General features: G+C 41.6%; 1 protein-coding gene across 1 annotated transcript in view; it reads right to left on the reverse strand.

Moving 5' to 3' along the window:
• Positions 1 to 4,322: 4,322 nt before the first annotated feature.
• The window catches only part of dlgap2b (discs, large homolog-associated protein 2b), a gene marked incomplete at its 3' end in the record, with an annotated part of 108,596 nt that continues 91,803 nt past the window's right edge, over positions 4,323 to 21,115 (reverse strand). Inside the window, exons 4-7 of the mRNA XM_084082987.1 lie at positions 14,558 to 14,775; positions 11,542 to 11,698; positions 9,973 to 10,192; positions 4,323 to 5,128 (exon numbers count right to left, since the gene is read on the reverse strand). Of these exons, the coding sequence (XP_083939113.1) occupies positions 4,323 to 5,128; positions 9,973 to 10,192; positions 11,542 to 11,698; positions 14,558 to 14,775 (1,401 nt within the window). The remainder of the gene's footprint in view (positions 5,129 to 9,972; positions 10,193 to 11,541; positions 11,699 to 14,557; positions 14,776 to 21,115) is intronic.

Here is a 21,115-nt window from a genome sequence, read left to right on the forward strand (position 1 = left end):
GTCATACATTTTTAGACATTTCAGCAGATAGTTAGACCTTTCTTAATCCCGAGAGAAATTCAGTAAATTTCCTTTTATTATCCCATTTATTAGGCTTTAGCAGTGCCTGAATTAAAAATATATAAAACCATACATTCCTGTTTCTCCTGAGTCATATAGTACTCTCCAGCTCCAATTATCACTCATCAAAGCCAAACTTGTATTTTAACCACTTAAACCCAATATAATTTGTTGGAGTCCCCCAGTAGTCTATACTTGGCCCCCCTACTTTTCCTCCTCTACACCAAATATCTTTGGTGAAAATAGCCGATCTACAAGCTCACAACGCATCGCATTGTGAGGTTGTAGATCTGCTCTTTTCGCCGAATGTTCAGCCCAGAATAGGGACCCTAGGGTTCATGTGGTTAATGCTAAAAATTTAAATATCCTGTGGCACATAAATACGTAGGTCTCATGGTGATGAACATTAAAATTAACTGACTTTCTTTGTGCTACAGTACTATACTTTCAGGAACCTCACCCTTTGGACCTTTTTAGCATTGCCTGAGGGTCATGCAAAAAAACAAAAACAACACTGATAGTTTCTGAAAAGTCAATCCATTGTCATGGGTGATGACTTGCATGAGAGCTTAACATAAATAGCTAACAGCTACGGCCGCAAAATCTTATGATAACATAACTTTCTAACTGAGAACAAAGGACTTGCATAGAATGAATGAATGTAGTTTTGAGACATCATGATGGCCAGTCTCCATTATGGATTCAGCACCTTTAAATTACGTAGTTCCTACTCCCCTGTCACGGGGAAGAATGCAAGTAAGGAATGCCGTTGCAATCCCCTCTTTATCATTCAAAAAGAAAGAAAGAAAAAAGTAAAATGTGAGTACAAGTGTTCCCAAAGATTTTCTTTTAAATATACTGTATATTAAAATGATAATAGGCTGATTTCTTAAATGCTCTCACAGTCATATGCCTTTAAGTCAAATTATATAAGGGTTTGTCACCCTAGCCTGTGACTGGTTTACCAATAGGAAACTCAAAATCATTTTGTTTTGGGTTGTTAACAACCAAAAATAGATGTAGAGCTATATCATTGTTATTTTTGTATTGCAAATGGTGGAGAATGGCAACAATACAATACAGCTCATTCTTCAATAATTCTTTGTACCAAAAATGAGAAGTTCAGAGTCAGGGAGCAGTTGGCAAAGTTCAGAATTTTCAGCCATGTCCTAACTGTACTTTAGACCACCTGGAAATGAACCTCAGATCCAGTGCTGTACCAGGGGCATGGAGTCTAAACTAACAACTAAAAATGTCTCTTGTTTATTTTTAATTTTTAGTGTGTGGCTATCATTTTACTTTGACCATACTGTATCTCTAGGAGAACCTTTGTATAAATATCTTTTCAAAGTGCCACTTTGTTTCTCAAGTATTGTCTTTTGGTCGTGCAAAACAAAAGGGACGAAGATCCACTTTCCTGATCAAATGAGAGATGTTGCACCATCTTTACAGGAAGTCATTTTTTGAGAGGGTTCACATTTCAGTCAGGGCTCTGATACACACAGGCATCCCATGGTGCTGTTCTGCACTGACCATCCACAGCCCGGAGCCATCCGAGTATAGGCATCAGTTCCACGGGCCTCAGCAGTAACTTTGGTACGCCATGTTGTACAATATGACAATGGTGCGGATGAATGGCTAGAGGGATGCAACTAGCTAATGGCCAATTAAGCACTTCTTTTTGAGGGATACATCATCAAAAAGAGCAATTGGGCCACAGTGTAGCAGATGATTGAGGACTCCCACCTAATCAGGTTTCCCAGAAGTCCAATTAACCACTTAAAGTCATACTGTGTAACATTCATTGTCTTTCTGGTACCACCTCTGGTCTGTCTGTTGGAAATGTAATTCCAAGAATTCAGTTAGAAATAAAACCACGTAAGTACTGCTCCAAAACGAATGCTGCAGGGTCCTAGCACCGAGGATATCTTGGAAAGCTGTGGTTTAACTTTAAAAAAGATGAATAAACACATTTCCGGTACATTTCCAGTGCCTGCATCATTTTGGCGCGAGTGTCGTGGCGGACGCAAAACATACACTTAAAAAGTGTTTAAATAAGTTGTCAAAAACACAAGTGGAATGGTTACTGTGAAAGAAAATACCAGTGAAAGATATATAAAAAATACCTTTTGTTTAATTGAATAAGTTACACAGTATGACTTTAAACCCTATATACTTCGTTGACCGGGGTCCCCCAGGGATCTATCCTTGGCCTCCTACTTTTTTCCCTCTACACCAAATATTTTCACCGACAATAGTTCAATCTACAAGCATCGCATTGCGCTGTGTTGTGTTTGCAGATTGGCTATTGGCTTCCGCTAAATGTTTGCCTATTTTCATCGAATGTTCACGTATTATGACATGCCCAGAATAGGGGCGCTATAGGTTTCACGTGGTTAAGCCGTCACTAGTGAGGCGGTGTTAGTATTTGTACATTCTGGGGACGTGGTCGGAGAGGTAGAGGGGTACAAGGCCCTCGGTGGCTCTGATTGTCTACATGTATGGACTAGTGTTTCCCTTTATGCATTCACGTGTGATGAGCCTTCATACGCAGAATAATTCCACTAAGTGGGAAACTATGACGCCAAAAACAAAGCCAAAAAGAAATGGAATCTAAGCGGAATTACTGCGCTATAAAGAATTACTGTCAATAATTAGTACTTTCAACAAATTCAAGTATCAACAATAGCCTTACATTGTGATGCATCTCGCACTACAACCATGAATGTAACTGTAAAATAATAACTTGTATCAAAACAAAAATTTGTCCAACCTTTGCTGCTACTAAATTACTAAACCTCAAGGGAAACACTGTTATGTACTATTTACCTATGATGTTTGGACGTGAAGCACAAACGCGCAGGGTGATTAGACGTCAAAATGAATGGAAACAAGCCTCCAACAGAAACACAATGGCAAAAGTGCTGGGTTTGGTTTAGAACCACTATTACTGTCTTAACCTCTCTCGGAGCTATGTCGGAACACAGTATGGTTATAAATGCAAACAGTACAAGTATTTAATATAAGTTTTCTCTATATACAAAATTGGTACATTTATATACATGATTAGCCTATAGCATTCACACGTGAATTCAAAGTTTTGTGCAGGAATGAATTGAAGCCAAACATTCACACTTGATCATTCTTAACCCTGACAAATCTTGCCGACTGTTTTCCTCTGGACAGTGTTGTTTGTCTTTTAAGCCACTTCAAACTATTACAGTGAACACATTATCCACTGTAAACATTTTTAGCTCAGGATTAAGTAAGCTCACAGAGCCTTCAAACTATGCCATTCATACAGGTCTTTCAAAGGAGTGCACTTTTTTACAAGCTTTAATGTATGCTAGATGTCCAATTGTATTGATAGGAATAATGATTGTGTATTAACATGTGTTTACCTTTCGTTTTCCACCACTTGTTATATGACTATGGTTACTGCTTGGGTAGGTTCTGTGGTTCGCTAATTCACTATCAACTCTCTTTAAGTGTTAAAGGTAGAGATTTGGGGAAATGCCCACTTCCATTGGAGCCAGCTACAAAGTGGATGGAAAAGGCAATGTCAAGGGAATGCTTTGATAACCAATCGATATATGGTACTGTATATCAATGTATTCAATCATAAATAATATCTATATATTTTAAGGTGTTCATAATTAAAAAAAACTAGTGTTTATAAAGTTATTCACAGTATTTCTCAGTATACTCAGGTGCTTAAGAGAACGTTTCCTCACAAAGAGGAACTGGAATGAACATGATCTACATCCCTCGTAGGCAGAGAGCGACAGGCCACCGTTAGGCTGATTGTGACTGATTAATTCTGTGACTAAATTACCATTTTGCGTTTCTACGATCATTCTTTACATGTTTACAAGGAGTGACTTTTTCATCTCGGTCTCATCAGAATGTTGGAGACTAATTATAGGACAGGGGCGCGAAGATAATGTTGTGCTATTTTGGCACTTGAGGATCACGGTAGTCACATTCTCTTTCACATTCTTACGTCTCCTCATAATGTTTTTTATAATAATAATTATTTTCTTATTTGACGCTTTTACAAGTCAATTGTAAAAAAATAAAAATAAAAATAAAAGGGAAAGGAACAATTGTCATTACCGGTTGTGAGTGTGACAGACTTTGTCTGCATAGAGTAAAGGGACATTTAACAACAGCCCTGCCTTCCTTAGAGCACTCAAAGCTTTTATCCTGACTTCCTGATCTGGTTCTGGGGGGGGGGGGTCCCTCTCTATGAATGGGAATGATTAGAATGACATAGACAGGTATGACATGGGCCCACTGGTATATTTCCTGCTCCATAGTTCCAGACTTGCGCTTCTGTGACCACCTGAGTCCGTCTGCTTGCGGGGGGGCTTTTGCTTTTTGCTGACCTCCCACTTGAAGTCCTCTATGGGCTGCGGGCTGGCGGGGCTGCCTGACCCTTCTGGCGTCCCCTCTGGGGTGCCCTCGATTATCTCGATGCGGGGCGGGTCCATCAGGTCCATGATGCTGAATGGGGCCGGCTCTGGCTGGCACATTACGGACTTGTCCTCCGTGTTCTGCCGGACGGGCCAACTGGAGCCGGCTTGGATCCCCACCGACACACGGTCGTCCGTCTGCGTGGTGCTGTCGGCGCCAGGCTCGCGGCACAGCGTCCACATGTTGTAGCACTGGGTGAAGTTGAAGAAGTTACTGTTGAAGGTCTTCAGCTCGCCGCACACGTCCCGGCGGAGCTCCGCGAGCTCGTAGCGCATGGCCGAGATCTCGTCCTTCCACTGCATGTTGAATGCGGCCACCATGTTGGCGGACTCCTTGAAGGCCTGGATGGCCTGGGGGACGGGCTGCTCGGAGGTGGTTATGGGCGAGGCGGCCGGGACCCTGTATGAAGGCGGGGACGTCGGCGGTACAGAGATCGCTGTGACTGTGGAGCTGGTACTGTGCTGGCTGCGAGCAGCGGCCGTCTCTCTCTCCAGCCTCTCTAGTTCCACATAGGCGGAGGAGCTGGCCCCGTCATCGTCATCTATCATGTCTTCATTTAGTAAAGACGTGCCATCCAGCACATCATATCCCTCTGGAAGACAGATGTGAATATGCAAATACAGGGACATTCAAAGCAAAAGAACAGCCGGAGTGACCACATATCTACGGAAATGCATACAGTATGTGAGTAGCGAGTCGTTTGGAAGACAGGACAGGACCCCAAGTTTGGATGGTCAAACATGAAGTGCTTTGTCAAAGTGTTGCAGCAAATGTTTGCTGGCTGAAGTGAAAGCTTATAGTATATTGTTGTATACTGTATATCTGTCTCTTTCTCTTTAATGCCCAAAGCTTTAATGCTGGTGAATGAGAGCTGTATACCAGCAGAGTTAGTACAAGGCAGAATATGCATACCATGTGCCATGGTACTCGCATATTATTGAGTGTCTTTAGACTCACATACTGTAGGCTTTTCGTGGTGTTTTGTACACTGCCTTCTCAGTCATGTCAAGGAACACCAACCTTTGCATGCCTTTCCATCTTTTCACTGCACAGCACAGCATGAAATGGAGTGAAACATAAGTCACATCACTCATTTTTTAATTCGCAAGTCCATTTTCTCTCGCAAAACGTAGCTCTCGAGACAATGTTTCTTGATACCTTTAAAACCACTTAAGCCCTATATTCAAACATTCAAATAATGTGTCAATATGTAAAAAAAATAGCTGATCTACAAGATCACAACATTTCTCATTGTGAGCTTGTAGAGTTGCTATATTTTCTAAGATTTTCACCTATAATGACAGGCCCAAAACCATAGGGACGCCAGGGTTTTAAAGTGGTTAAATTTGTGCCATTTTGTTGTGCAAAGGAAAAGATGTAAAGGGAATATAGAAGAATCACAACTCAGTGGGGCGAGAAGATATGAACCCTATTGAACATATCAGGCCCATCGCCACGAGGGCTGACTGGACCGCATGGAGAAACCCAGTGGGGGGTGGGGGGGGGGGTATCGCACCACCCCCTACAAGGCTGCACCAGGGAGAGGCTGCAATCCCACAGTCAAAGACAGCTGACAGACTCAATGCCAAGAGTTACACTTTGCCACACAGGGCCGCCTTTTATGTCAGGTCAATGTTTATGGAAAGGAAAAAAAACGAAATTAAATAAAATTTAAACTTTCACACAGCTACAGCGGACGGCGCTGCTCTCACAGATGACTGGAGACAGTTGTGATAAAACATTCAGTGCTATTTTATGGTTATTATATGAACACATCACATATAGTTTGAGATAGATTGAGGTACAGCTGTATCATACATTTACACTGATAATATAGAGACAACTTGGTAAACAACTCGCAGAAGCCAGTGAGGCGGCGATGTGTGATCAGTCTATGATGAGGGGTTAACTATTATGCATATCAACGGTGGGTGTTGGGTTAAACGTCGAACATAGTTTAAGGAGAGAACCCGCACACCGAGCTGTGGTTTAGACTTCTTCTTTTAGCAAAAGATCCGACAATGTTTCGAACCATATACTGTAGTGGATCTTCATCAAATTGCACTCCAAACCTATTTTTGGGGTTTGTACATAATATTTGCCTTGTGATGTGATCTGTTTGAGTTAATTAAACTGAACCAGGTACTGTAGGCTTGTAATACCTATGATATTATTGTTCTAACAGTGGATATATGCGAGCAATCTCTGATGTAATCATTTTCATGACTATTATATTATTTTTTAAGTATAACCTTTTCTTCTGTGTATTTTATTTTGTAAGTATAACCTTTTCTTCTACAGTATGTATGTTTTATTAACACCTAGTCAATAACAGCCCATATAACAACAGGAATTGTGAAGAGTTGCAGCGTCCACTATTGGAGTGATACTATACAGTGATACTGTATAGCAGGTGAAGGGTCTACACTCTACATATATACAGTACAGTATCAGAAGTACTGAACAGTTAGTTTTAAGAACCTTAGCGTCCCTATTCTGGGGCGAACATTTGGTGACAATAGCACAGCTCTTGTAGATCGGCTATTTTCAGCGAAAATACTTTTACAGTACTGTGACAAAAGGAGGGGTTCTACTATCGACTCATGGGGGATTCCGGTTAACTTAGTGTTTAACTGGTTAATTGACCTGACGAAGATCAACTATGGATCGGACTGTTGTCAGATGTTTTGCTAAATAAAGACGTTTAAACCATAGCTCGGTGTGTGGGTTCTAATATTTGTCATTACGTTGTCAAGAATCAGTCAATATATCAAATCATACAGGACGAGGAGCTCGACAAAGCCTCTGGGTTCTGTGAGTTGTTTGGACCACTGTTTGCTTGCTTGAATATAACATAACGGGATGTTTCTACTTTGCTAAAAAAAAAAGTGGTGTGTTTTTATTTTTACTGAGAAGGCAGTGCAAAAAACACACATATACATAGATATATGTATGCGTGTCAACGTTAAAAATACCTGCGACAATCATCACTGAGGCCTCCAGCTGTTCTTTCCCCCTGGTTATCCTTCAAGAGATGGCTGGACAAAAGGTGAGGGGTTTTGCTGTTCGTCTGCCCTACGGAGCATCACCCAAGGGCTTGGGTCTGCCCTTCCCCACCCAATGGCTTCTCCCTGCTAGCCTCCCCTGGGGTTTGGTTGGTAAGCCACTTTCAATTTAGTTCTTAACCACATGAACCCTACATTCCCTATTCTGACCATGTCATAACAGGCAAACATTAAGGGAAAATAGGCAAACATTCATTGTCTAAAATAGGCGATCTATGTGTTTGTAGATCGGCTAGTTTCACTATTTGACGTACAATGATGTATATAGGGTTTATAGGTGAAACCTATATACTTTGTTGACCAGGGTCCCCCCCCCCCCTCTACCACTACCACATCTCTTTGCTGAAGATAGCCTATCTACAAGCTCACAACATGTCCTGTTGCAGCGCGGTGTGAGCTTGTAGATTGGCTATTTGAGTGGAAGTTTGCCTATTATGACATGCCCAGGATAGGGATGCTAGGGTTCATGTGGTTGAGTGGTTAACTATCTTGGCTCAAGGACAAAATAGGCTAGATAAGGTCCTTTACTTATTTTTTACTTAAGTATTTACTTTCCCCCCATTCCATTATAACACTACACAGAGGACAGCAAAGGTTGACACCAGAAATATTATCTGCAATATGGATTGATTGGGTGGTGACAACACATAACCAGTCACCCTCAATGGAAATTATCCTTTTGAGCCGCCATAGCCTTGTCTGAAATATTGTACTTTCATAACAATTGCAAAGTCAACTGCTATTGTGAGCCCATTGGGAGCTGACAGAATTGGAGCAGAGACATGATTGGACGAACAGAGTTCAGCAGAGTTCAAGACGGTGGGATTGGAGGACACTCCTTTAATCCTCAGCAGTCCAGTCACAGCGTAGGCAATCGTAGATGCAAACCCAATTGAGCATGAAAGGATTACAAAAACAAAATTCCAGATTGAACAAGAAAACAAAGTATCCCACCAAATGGGGGGAGGGGTACAAACTAAATTGACAGAATCAAAAGTTGTTGTGAAAAAAAAAAGAAGCAAAAAACAAAGTCATAACATTTTTAAATGCATCTAGTTAAATTAAAGGTGTTTCAATAGGGTTCATAGCTTTACTCTTGCAGGCATACGTACATCAAATGCACTTACAGTGAGGGAGTTATCGCCATGATGGCTCTGTTTCTGCTTGCACAAAGAACATAATGTTGATTTAAATGGTGATTTATACTTAGTTGTGCGTCAGTGTCGCACACCGAAGATAGGCAATCTACAAGCTCACAATATGTGGCAGTGTTTCGCTGAGTGACATGGCGCGCAACCAAGTATAAATAAGACATTAGGGTTACATTGTGTTGCACAAAGCCTTATTAATACTCTTGCATGTTGAAATAAAAGCAGTATGCATTAGGAACCTATAAACAAAACAGTAAAATACAGTATATATATATATATATATATATATATATATATATATATATCTGCCATAACAGGTAATCTGTTTACATGCCATAACACTTTTATGCAACACAACACAACAATACTGAAAGCGACCAAATAAATTTCACACTCGTGTACGCAACTTGAACACAATTGTTCACAGAATCTATGAATTTGCCACAACATGACAGTTCCTTTGTGCAACCAGCATGAGTGTATTCTGGTCTTCTAGAGTTTGTCGACTTACCGTATATTTGTAACACAATTGTTTTTTGTTAGTTTTACTATCATGTTTTGTGAGCTAATAGTGGTAGTGTAGGCTAATGGTTTGCTATAACACAGCAAGGGGAGGACGGGAGATGGAGGCTAGTTCAATGGGTCCTCAACACAAACACATTGACAGCCTCCCTACCCCCCATCCCCCCTCATGCTGCTATCATCTTAACCCCTCCCTGCAATGGTTCACATTCGCCTCACAACACGTATCGAATGCCACAGTTTCACATGCTCAGAGCAGGAGCCTGTTCACTTTACGCATGCCATGTCACGTGACTGTGCTGTGTTGCGGTGTTCTGTGCCATGTGAGTGGGCTTCAATGAGACCCCTCCCTCCCGCACTTATCCCGCCCTCTGCCCCTTATCCTAGTGTCCCGCTCCAAACCGCCATGAAGCAACTGGCCGGAAGCTAATCGTGTGCAGGATCATGCAAAGTCACACAAAAGCAAACCCATTGGAGCGCTTGGGCCAGGAGCACACAGAGGCAGCAGCTAAACAAGACGCGCCACAGTTGTCCAAAAAATAAATAAATTACTGGATCTCATTCATCCTGGCATCCCTCAAGCTCAAGGGTACCCCACTGTACATATGTAGGTATGTCAAGTATGTGCGCATGTATGAGGATATGTGGTCTAAACCCTCGCTCGTCTTTTTGGGGGGATGGGGGTGGATTTGTTTTACCTGTCGTGGATCTGAAAGTTGAAGTGACAGTGGAGGATGTCATTGAAGGCAAGCAGTCATCGTCTTGGGAATACCCAGCCTGAATTGCACGGAGGTAACTGTGGCTTCGAGTGCGGAACGAACCGGGCAGGTCCAGGGCCTCCATGGCCTGGGATTCTACTTCGCTAAAAACGGACTCGCAAACTGACTCAAACTGCCCATTGATCTCAGTCTCACTCACCTGAGAGACAAAAACAGGAATAGCAGTCCTTAATTTTTCCTCTTCCTTTCTCTTTCTCACTTTGATTCTTCCCCTTTGCACAGTAAATAATGAAGGAGTGTTAGCATAGGGAAAATACCACCGTCAATTGCTGACCTTAAACTCAATCAAAATCTTGGCCAAATAAAAAGATAAAAGAAAAACTAAAAAGGCAATAATAAAAATCAAAAAGAGAGCATTCAGTTTGATTTTGCAAAGCATTCCATTTTGCACAAACCCATGGTAAGTTAGCAAAGATGTCTATGATACTACATGGGAAATAGGACAGCAGGGGTCCTTTCAACCTGGTTAAGGGCAGAAAAAGATTTAACAGTGAAAAGAAAAACTAAAAACACTAGATCCTTTTAGCTGATTCAAAACAATAAACTTTGTTCAGGTAGCTCATGCAGTCAAATCCTCATTAAACAGAAGGTATATATACTATTCTTGCAAATATTTATGATACAGTGTTCAATTTATATAGCTATACAGAGAAAATCAGTATTCAAAGCATGCAACAAATTCTTATTTAATATTTGAGATATGTTGCTAGCAGATTCTCATTTTACATGGACATATTCTCATCAATTAAACATTTTCCATAATGGGCTATTTACCAATGTGTGACAGGGCCTCCCGTTTATCTCTGCCTGTTGAGATAAACAAGAGTTATCTTATTCCCTACGTTTGATTGTCAGTGTGCTTAAAACAAGTGACAATGCCCTCAGCAGAACACAGATCATTCAGCCCTTCCTGTGGACAGAAACGCTTCCTCATGGAATGTCTTCACTGCTACTACTATTAACAACCTAAGCCCTAACATTACTTTCGCAACCTCTGTTCTGTTATACGTCATCATACGATGGTGTCACGTCGCGAAACTTAGATACAGAAGATCGGCTTTTTTCGTTATACTTTTGAAAATGTTTGCCTATAATGACATGCCCAAAATTGGGACGCCAGGGTTGAAGTGGTTAATAATGTTACTATTGGCCCGGATCGCTGACCTAGCGGTCTGGGCACTTATAGGCTCTAATGTAGCCTAGCAGTGAGCGCATCGCGGGTTCGAGTCCCGTTCCCGACAATCTTTGCTGCATGTCTCTCCCCATCTCTCTCTCCCTTTTTCCTGTCCATCTCCACTATATAAATAAAGGCAGAAAAGCCCCACAAAATATCTTTGGACAAGAAAAAAATGTTACTATTCCTTCTAAAACGACTAATACAACTAAAACTTGGGTAACGTAATAATCGGGTAATACTATTTCCTTCTCGTCCTCTTCCCTCGAAGCCTCCAGTGTCGCCTCTGTGAAGTGCATGCGGTTGAGACTCACCTGACTGACGCAGCTAGCCTGACTGAGGGTGCTGACAGCACGCATGTAGCTCTGATTGCGAGAGCGGAACGGCGGGGGGTTGAAGGTGGTGGCTGGGTCCAGCGATACGCCAGGGTGGGGCCGTAGGTCTCTCATGGTTTGCAAATGGTAGCTCTGGCTGGACAAAGGAGAGAGGGCAGGGACAGACACACAGAATCAAACCTCAAGTGTCACAAACAAGTTCTCACAACACTACATGTAGACAGTAGTTAAGCACTTGAACACTAATGTCCCTATTCTGTGGTGAATATTTTGTGAAAATAGCAGTTCTACAAGCTCCCAACGTAATGCATTGTGAGCTTGTAGATCGTCTAGTATTGGTGAAGAGATTTGGTGAAGAGGGGAAAAAGGAGTGGGGCCTGGTATAGACCCCTGGGGGACGCGAAGTATACTGTATAGGGTTTAAAAATAATAAATGGGATTCATAAAGGCAATTTACTGAATTTATCTTGGTATCAATAAAGGTCTAACTATCTACTGACATTTCAACAAAGTATACTATAGGGTTTAAGTCCTTAAAGCATTGGCCTGCGCATTATGGGGATTATACTCTCTCTCTCTCTCTCTCTCTCTCTCTCTCTCTCTCTCTCTATAGGTTGATAACCACTGCTCTACTGGACGCTAGGAAATGAGCAAGACAAAACAAAACTGACAGTCCTAAACTGACAGGGAATATATATATATATATATATATATATATATATATATATATATATATATATATATATATATATATATCGGTATAACGTTACGGTGTGGTTCAAATGTGGATGTCGAACATTTGGCATACCTGTGACGCCAATTCAATTCCCATTGACTTCCTTTATAAAGTTAAAGTTAAAGTATTAAAAGGGTGGGGGGGGGGGGGGGCTGTGAACCAGAAATTTAGAGCCGGACACACTGGACACACTGACAGACACACAGACAGACCAACCCTCTTATAGACGGACGGACTCCTGCAGAGCCATGCCCGTAAAAAAAACATTGTTGATTTTAGTAAGAAGACAGTGACTTCCATGTATCTCCTACAATGTGTCACTGATTTGCACTGGCATGCAGTACTACAGCCTACTCTCTTGACTTTAACACTGGAGGAATGTGACAGCTTTGCTACAGACTTGTCAACAAGACTGTGATAACATAAGCCTGGGTAAGATGATCCACAAATATTGAACTAGCAGACGATAAAGGCCACAAACATGAACCCATTTGGTTCTGTGACACTCGGCACACCACTGTTGTACCCAGTGGTGTAAAGTAACTAAGTACATGTACTCAAGTACTGTACTTAAGTACAATTTTGAAGTATTTTTTACTTTACTGGAGTATTTCCCGGAGTATTTCTATTTTATACTTCGACTCCACTTATACTCCACTGCATCTGCATCTACTCCACTCGCGTTGTGAGCTTGTAGATGTGCTATTTTCAAGAGTTTTATACATTTTAGACATAATTATGATAACTTGTGAAACAGGGAATTCAGCATAATGAGTACTTTTACTTTTGGTACTTTAAGTATATGTTGATGCCAATACTTCAGTCTGTGCTCCAGTGCTAAGCCAATAACACAAACACAGCAGTGTGCTAACCGAGGGGGTTTAAAAGTAATTGCAGATCAGTTCCTTTTCATAGTGTTGTCCACACAGGAATGGCAACAAAGGTTGCCCCTCTTAATTGTGTTGCCAGAATCTAGATTCTGAGAAATCTCTTCTGGCAGAGTAAAAAGCTAATGTTAGTAAACAGGAGTTTTACTCATCACAGACTAATTGAGGGGAGCAGACAAAGTGCTTATTTGTTAAAATGTAGCTTGATCAGATTTAAAGGAAGGAAACGTTAAAAGGTTCAGTATTTTTAGAAGCATATCAAATTCACCACTAAAGACAGTCTCTCTTAAAACTAAACATTTTATTGAGGTTTTATTAAGAGTTTTGTTTCTGAGAAAACCAGCCTTCGGTTAGTATTGCTATGGAAAGTCAGTTGGGGATAAATCCATTGTTCTCAAAGACACACTGAAGTTATTGTTTCTGGTACTGTTGCTATTGTATATTCAGACTGTCTGCTTGCACAGAGATAAGGCTGCATATACTGTACTGTATCACATTGACCTGCTCACAAATCCTTACAAGAGACTCATTTTGTGAAACAAAACCTCTGGTGTGAAAACTATTTAAATGTTCTCAGAAAGTGATAAGGTAAGAGGATTAGGTAAAAAAAGAAAAAAGAAAGTCACTTGAGATGATGCCATTAGACAAAAAGGAATCCAAATATTCTCATGCACAAAAGCTCACTTATACAGTGTTATACATCCTTCATTTTAGTCACCAACATATGTCTGCTTCTTCATCTAGGTAGTTAGAACAATTCATTCCTCTAGCTATTTTAATAGCTACGCCTCATAGTATTGTAAAGCACAACTGGAACAGCTATTTGACTCATTCTGAGTCACAGAAAATGCAACTTAATGATGACTTTGTGAAAGAAGCAAGTTTTGACAGTGGCATACTGTTGAACAACAAGCTGGTGAGGGAGGCTAGCTCTGTAGTTTGAGGAGGAAGCTGGACACTATACTGGAGAACCCCACCCACCCCCTCTATGATGAGCTAGTGAAGATGAGGCGCACATTATGATTCAACCACAGACTCATCCCCTCTTGGCACACCACAAAGCGCCTTGACCGGACCTTTGTGTCAGTAGACATTAGTTAGTCTCCACAAACAAGATTGACCCCCATATGAGAACTTTTAAATTGGTGTGACATTGCCTTTCACTGACTTTTGACTACTGACTCCTGCATAGACTCTGGCAATGTACATCCTAGTAGCCCATGAGCAAGTGCAAGCCTTTACAGATGGCTGTTATTGTTAGCACGGTCTTAGCAGAACATGTCACACCAACATTTCGCTGGTTGTACCCATATGAGAGTGAGTGACAAAATAAAACAGATTCTTGATGCGTGTGTCGACATGAACGGCCTACCTTTGGGGGTCTATATGGGGTCTCTGGATGGCTGATTTGAGGACAAGGGCATCGGGCCGGATGGCCTTCTGTGGGGAAGTCTTTGGACTGGTGTCTGAGTCGCCGCTCTCGTCGTCAATCTCTCCCATAGCTTTAACGTAGCTACTGCTACGCATCCGCCGGCACGGGATCTCATCGTCCTTCTCCCCTGGATACCCACTCCACTCATCCTGAGGCACCTGTGGGGTGGAGAAACTCTGTCAGACACTATGCACCTTCACCTCTTAGGCCCTGTTTAGACTGCAGTCAAATCCAATGTATTTCTCAAATCCGATCTTTTGTTCAAATGATCAGATCAGATCTGTGTGTTCAGACTGATTTAAACAACGTCAACCCAGATCCGCCCTGCGCGACCTATCTGCTTTGGTTGCTGGGATAACGACATAACAACGTCATGACGTAGACGCTAGTTGCTTGCATACTGTAGCAACGCAACATAACAGACAGGCAACAACAACAGAAGACACAAAAACAAAGACAAGTACATGCATGAAAACAGTGGAAAATGGATATATCTCAACTCGCCATTTCTTCTGTAAAATAATATAATACCGCTATTGTTTTGTTGTTTACGGTTACAATTCTCACATTCTCTAAATGATGTCAGTGGCGCTTGTGTCGCGCTGCAAGTGCCGTTTTGGACAGTTAGATATGCGACTTGGGCGGTTAAAAGCTGGTTAGAGCGTTCAGACTGAGACGCATCTTTAGAAATCCGATTTGAATCGCATTTGAAAAAACAATTTTGGCTGGATTGGGCTGCCAGTCTAAACGGGGCCTTAGAGGCACTATTAACCACTTTCAACTGTCCCCGATTTTAGGCATGTCATTGTAGGTAATTAGGGCCTGAGCACTTCACCAGTGTGAAGCCCTTGAAATCAATGACTTATTATAATTGTTTTTAGCAAAAATTAATTGCAGTTTTTGAGGGCTTTAATGTGCTCAAACAGTGCTCAAACGTGCTCAAACATGGGCAGGGGAAAATGTATCAATAGCGCCCCATACAATGTTTTTAAGTTGAAGCCCCACATTACGGTTTCAGTTTCACCCACATGTATAACATTCAGTACGGTATGTATCATGTCCAGACTTACAAAAAAGCCATGGTTGAATCTGACCCAAACCGCTGTTGTAACCTTCTGACTCACCAGCCAGTGAGGAGCCCCCACCAGGAGGACGTAGAACATTCGTCCTACTCCTCCCGCCAAACAGTCCCTGATGCAGGTCCGCCCCAGCCCATAGGAATACGTGTAGTAACAAATATCACCCTCCCAGCCCGGCTTCCCTCCTCTCTTGGTGCCATAGCCTATTATATGGGTGCCATACGACCCTACGTGAACAAAGGTGTGAGGACCCGGTCATACTGTATCATTTAAGAATGTTCAAATATTTTCAAAAATAAAAACCCACTTATTTTCAAAATGTCTAAAACTGTAGCTCACAATGCGTTGCATCGCGACATGTTGATGAGCTCGAAGATTGGCTGATTTTACAATTTGTTCGTTGTATGACAAAAGTATATAGGGCTTAAATGGTTAACATTTCAAGACACATTGTGTGTGTGTGTGTGTGTGTGTGTGTGTGTGTGTGTGTGTGTGTGTGTGTGTGTGTGTGTCCTGGGCATGACGTTAAACTGCCCCGTTGTAACTACCATCGTCAATGTAGTAGGTGCAGTGCAGTGGATGCATTTGCAATTTCTGTTGACTATGTAGCTTGCGTAAAAGAATGCACTTCTCACCGGTGGACTCTACCAACAGCCGACGCTACCCGACGGCCCCTCCGTGAACAGCTACCGGGAAGAGAGGCAATATCAATGGAATTGATATTGTCGGAATAGCAATGGATGGACTTCCAGGCCCATGACAACAACTACAGAGGGTGCTTTAACACCAAGCAGCAGTGCAAGACTAAGAACTTTGTTTCCTCTGGTGATCCAGCCTAGGGCATAGATTACCCACGGACTGGTTGTTGGAGGGTTTCGCCAACTTGGGATGCCCAAAGACGAGGTAGAAAGGCTGGCAAAGTATTGTGCTGTCTCTGCTGCCATATAGGGCGTAGCCGCCGCTACTTGTGCCCATGGAGTACTGAGTGACATGTGTGTTGTATCATGAGGACATATATCCATGAGTTTGTGAATGTAACCGTTACTGCAACTAAAATATTTGTGTCCCTGTATGCTTTCCCTGTGTGTGGACATAAATAAATTGTTAAACTGTGTGTGTGTGTGTGTGTGTGTGTGTGTGTGTGTGTGTGTGTGTGTGTGTGTGTGTGTGTGTGTGTGTGTGTGTGTGTGTGTGTGTGTGTGTGTGTGTGTGTGTGTAGATGAACTATGGATATGCAATTAAGAAACAAAATATCAGCCTTTCACAGTACAATAGCAATAACAGCTGTGATTTGCAAATACAATATCCAAGACAGATTTATTTGTGTAGAATATCTCATATGCAAAGGCAATTGAAAATGCTTTGAATGAGGAATAATAATAAGGCATTCAACAAGGCATAAAAGGGCATTTTAACAAAGGGGGGGGGGGGGGGGGGGGGGGGTCAGTCTCGGATCCTCGAGTACAATAGGGGTTAATTAACTACAATGCAAGAATTGAGACAGGTCAGCAAGAAGTGCTTTCTCCCAAGCAAAGCTGGTTCAATCCCAGGTTGTAGTTTAGCCTATGGTTCACATGCATTACACTGTAAAGAGTGCCAATTACATTTCAGAGTGTGAAAATGGACCCTTATGAGACCCTTACGTACTGCGCACACTCTCATCTACATATATAAGTGTATCTACTGTATGTATTATGTGTATACTTTGCTGCACATTCTATAACCCACATACTGTACTAACCCCCCCCCCCCCCCCCCCCATATTCTGCACATTTCCCATGGCTGCTGTAGTATTTTTTTTGTTTGTATTGTTTTTACGTACAATTAACAACTTTAAAAAACTTTATTCTTCTCTTTATTTTATTTGTATTACACCCTGAAATTATTATTATCTTGTTATATTGTATTCTTGTGTTGCGGAACATGTCCCACCAACGTTTCATTGCTTGTACCTGTATGAGATAAATCAAATCCTCTTGAATCTTGAATCTACAACCCAAAACTGTTACTTTACAGGATTCAAATGAAAAAATTGGAAAAGTAGCAGATCTGCTATTTTCGAATATGGACATAAGAGGTTTGTGCTGGCAACAACTATTATCTCTAATTATTCACCACGGATCCTACAGATATACTAACAGACTGTTTACTCTTTTTTTTCAGCTCAGCTTTCTCTTTCACTTCATGTCACACAGTACGCTCCCATCTCTGGCCCCGTTATGTTGCCTTTTTTATGTGACTATTCAGCATTGACCAATATAATGATACCAGATCTTCACCAGAATGTCACAAAAATTGTGATGACTCAAATTATGGCAACGGTGTCTATCTAACAACTGCCATGTGCAGTCAACAAAGCCAGGGTGACAGGTTTTTAAACAGGGGACATCATACTGCAATAACCAATTAGAGCTGAATAGCAGCTGTGTTTTTTGTTATTTTTTTAAGCTAATGCATCTCTGTGGAGAATACATTTGAACTATACTTTCATTTTGGGCATGTCATTATAGGCAAAACCAAAAGTTTACATTTACATTTTTAGGCTTTACATTTTTTCAAACATTGTCAAAATAGCAGATCTACAAGCTTAGTAGATCGGCTATTTTCACCGCACAACGAAGTATAGAATACTGTAGGGCTTAACCCATTCAATCCGGGAACGCATCTCTGTCATTCTAGATTTATTTTGGCTATTCAAAAATAGCAGATCTACAAGCTCATAGCGCGGCACTCGTATAGATCAGCTATTTTGGAAAAATCGTGAACATTTTAGCAAATGTAAGAACGTCACTTTGCAGGACGTACTGTGATTGGCTAGCGAGACGCATGATGAAATTATTAACTCATAAATAGCACCGCTCACTTCACACTGGGTGTGATTTTTTTTTAAAGCGAACATTTGTAAAATATTTCGTTCCAGGGACCCCCAGAAGCAAAGATTTGAGTAACAAATGTTCGCTTTAAAAGCATATATATATATTCAAAGATTTGCACAAATGTTCGACCAAGGAGATATGATTTTTCGAAGATCTAGACTCCTATCCACTTCCTTTTTAACTTAAAACTGAGTACTTTTTTAATTTCACTGAAAAATCTCTGGCAGAAAACTGCAAAAAATCTGAAATAACTCTGGCAGGTTAAGTGTTAAGTGCTTAAACAATGTAGCAAAAATCCACTATGAACATAGGTGTGCATAAATGCTTACTCATGCCATCAGATAGACAGTGTTTGTGGTGTTGGTGCTCTGCCAGTGTCCCGTGCACCAGGCACGATTAGTCAAGAGCACTGGTGGAAGGAATCAGTTTAAATATTCTGCAGCGTCGTCAGACTGGTGGGAATGGGAGAGGAATGCAGATAAGCTTCTAAGAGATACATCCACAATGCAGATCAAAGCACAGGCATACCTGTGACAGTGTATAGCCAGGAATCTTTGGAAATACAGCTAGAGAAACCACACACACACACACACACACGCACGCACGCACGCACGCACGCACGCACGCACGCACGCAGACACACACACACAGATTATTCATCACATGTAGTAGCGTCATGTGTGATTTTGTTTTAGATGACCCGATTCAACAGAAGCCGCCAATCTCACACTGATATTAACAAACCAACACTCTCATGAAAGGCACAGAGTTAATGAAACTGGTATCAACTCCCGCACACTGAATTATGAATGAGGGACTGACTGACAAAGGAGCCCTGAAATATTTGTAAAAATGTGATTAACTATGCAATATCGAATACAATGTTGGAGCCAAATGGCAGGAAGTGCGTAGGTTGTAGCCATAGCAACTGGAGACGAACATCAGATATGATGACATGCATCAGCAAAGCCGTTATAATACTACAGTATATGAAGAACCATTATATACAGTATATATACAGTGCAGTAGCAGTGCTAAACCTAATAACAACAACAGTGATTAAGGGATTGTGTACCAATTACGTGGTGCTGTGTAAACTGTTCCAAAGATAAAAAAAGCTTCTCGAGTAGCAAAAGACTGTTGAACAACTGAGCTTAATTAGGTTCCGCAGTGATAAAAACAAGGTAGAGTACATTGAGTTGAATCCCGGTAAGGGAATTACTTTTAATATCCTTGATGATTAAACTCCACCCAGCTTAATTACATTTTAGCTTAAAAAATCTCGACTTAAATGAGGATAATAATTGATAATTGACAAGTCAAATTACCTACTGGGTCTAAATCAATGCCACTAGCAGACACGTTGTGGCTTACGCTTCCTGAAGACAGTGATTTACGACAGCATGCAGCGTTACAGTACTACATTATATGTTTGGGCCCTACGGTGCAGTATTGATTAGGCATGCAGTACTGTAAGTAGAACATTGTGTCAAATGTAGCTGTACCAGCAGTCCCAGTGGACAGTCACTGCTACAGCTCTCAGAACAACAGCCCCAGGCTTATATGGCTCTCCCTCATGCTGCCAGTTACTCTCTTGAACCAATCACAGAGCTCTCCTGGTTTATTTATCCTCAACAGTCCCACGGTTCCTATCACACAGAGCACCTGGGTCGCTAGCAACGCGTGTGTGCCTGGAGGTAACGCTTACTCCTCTCCTGCTCTCACTATCTACGGACTACATCCGGTTCTGTGAGGAGAGCGCTGCATTGTGCTTAAAAAAAAAAAAAAAAAAAAGGTACGATACTTTCCCAGCATCAAGCCCTGGATCAATGAGGGGACAGTAAAGCCCTGTTGAACAGGAACATGAGGGCTTTCATGGCAGGGGACACTGAGGGGACCCAAAGCTGTTCAGAAGGAGCTGAAGAAAGAGGTGGAGGCGGCCAAGGATAGCTACAAGGACGGAGGGAGAGCTACAGGGCAGGCCAACTACGCCAGAGAGGTGGGGGTGGCCTGGAACATGCATACGAGCTGAACCTGGTATAGAAATCCCATTCATTTTCCCAATAAAGATTTCTGAAATTAATGAATTAATTAATTCAAGCCTGGAAGCCACCCAGGCTGCTGGTGAATCATGTCCATAAAACATATTATATAATATAATTCAATATTCAAAAATATGTTTTTGACACAGAATCAAATGGTTTGTGGTCATGATTCACCAGGAGCCTGGATGGCTTGGTTCCCGGCTTAAAATAATGTCTTTCATGTAGATAGTTGTATAGTGATAGGTGTATATTCATTCATATTTGCAATGTACATTGGTATTTATTGATAGACTGTACATATTCACTGTCCATAACCCATCCCTTTTCTTCACAATTATACAAGGCTTTCTAGGAAACTTGGGTTTATACTGGAATGTGTCCAGCGAATGGCCATTAGCTGGACACACACCAGCCCTTTTAGAGGGCTGCAAAGTGGACTATGGGATCACTGCACTATATCTAGTGATAGCTGGCTGGTATGCTGACCTGCCAGAATAT

This window comes from Gymnoscopelus microlampas (genome assembly GCF_963454915.1).
Source record: "Gymnoscopelus microlampas genome assembly, chromosome: 16".
NCBI lineage: Eukaryota > Metazoa > Chordata > Actinopteri > Myctophiformes > Myctophidae > Gymnoscopelus > Gymnoscopelus microlampas.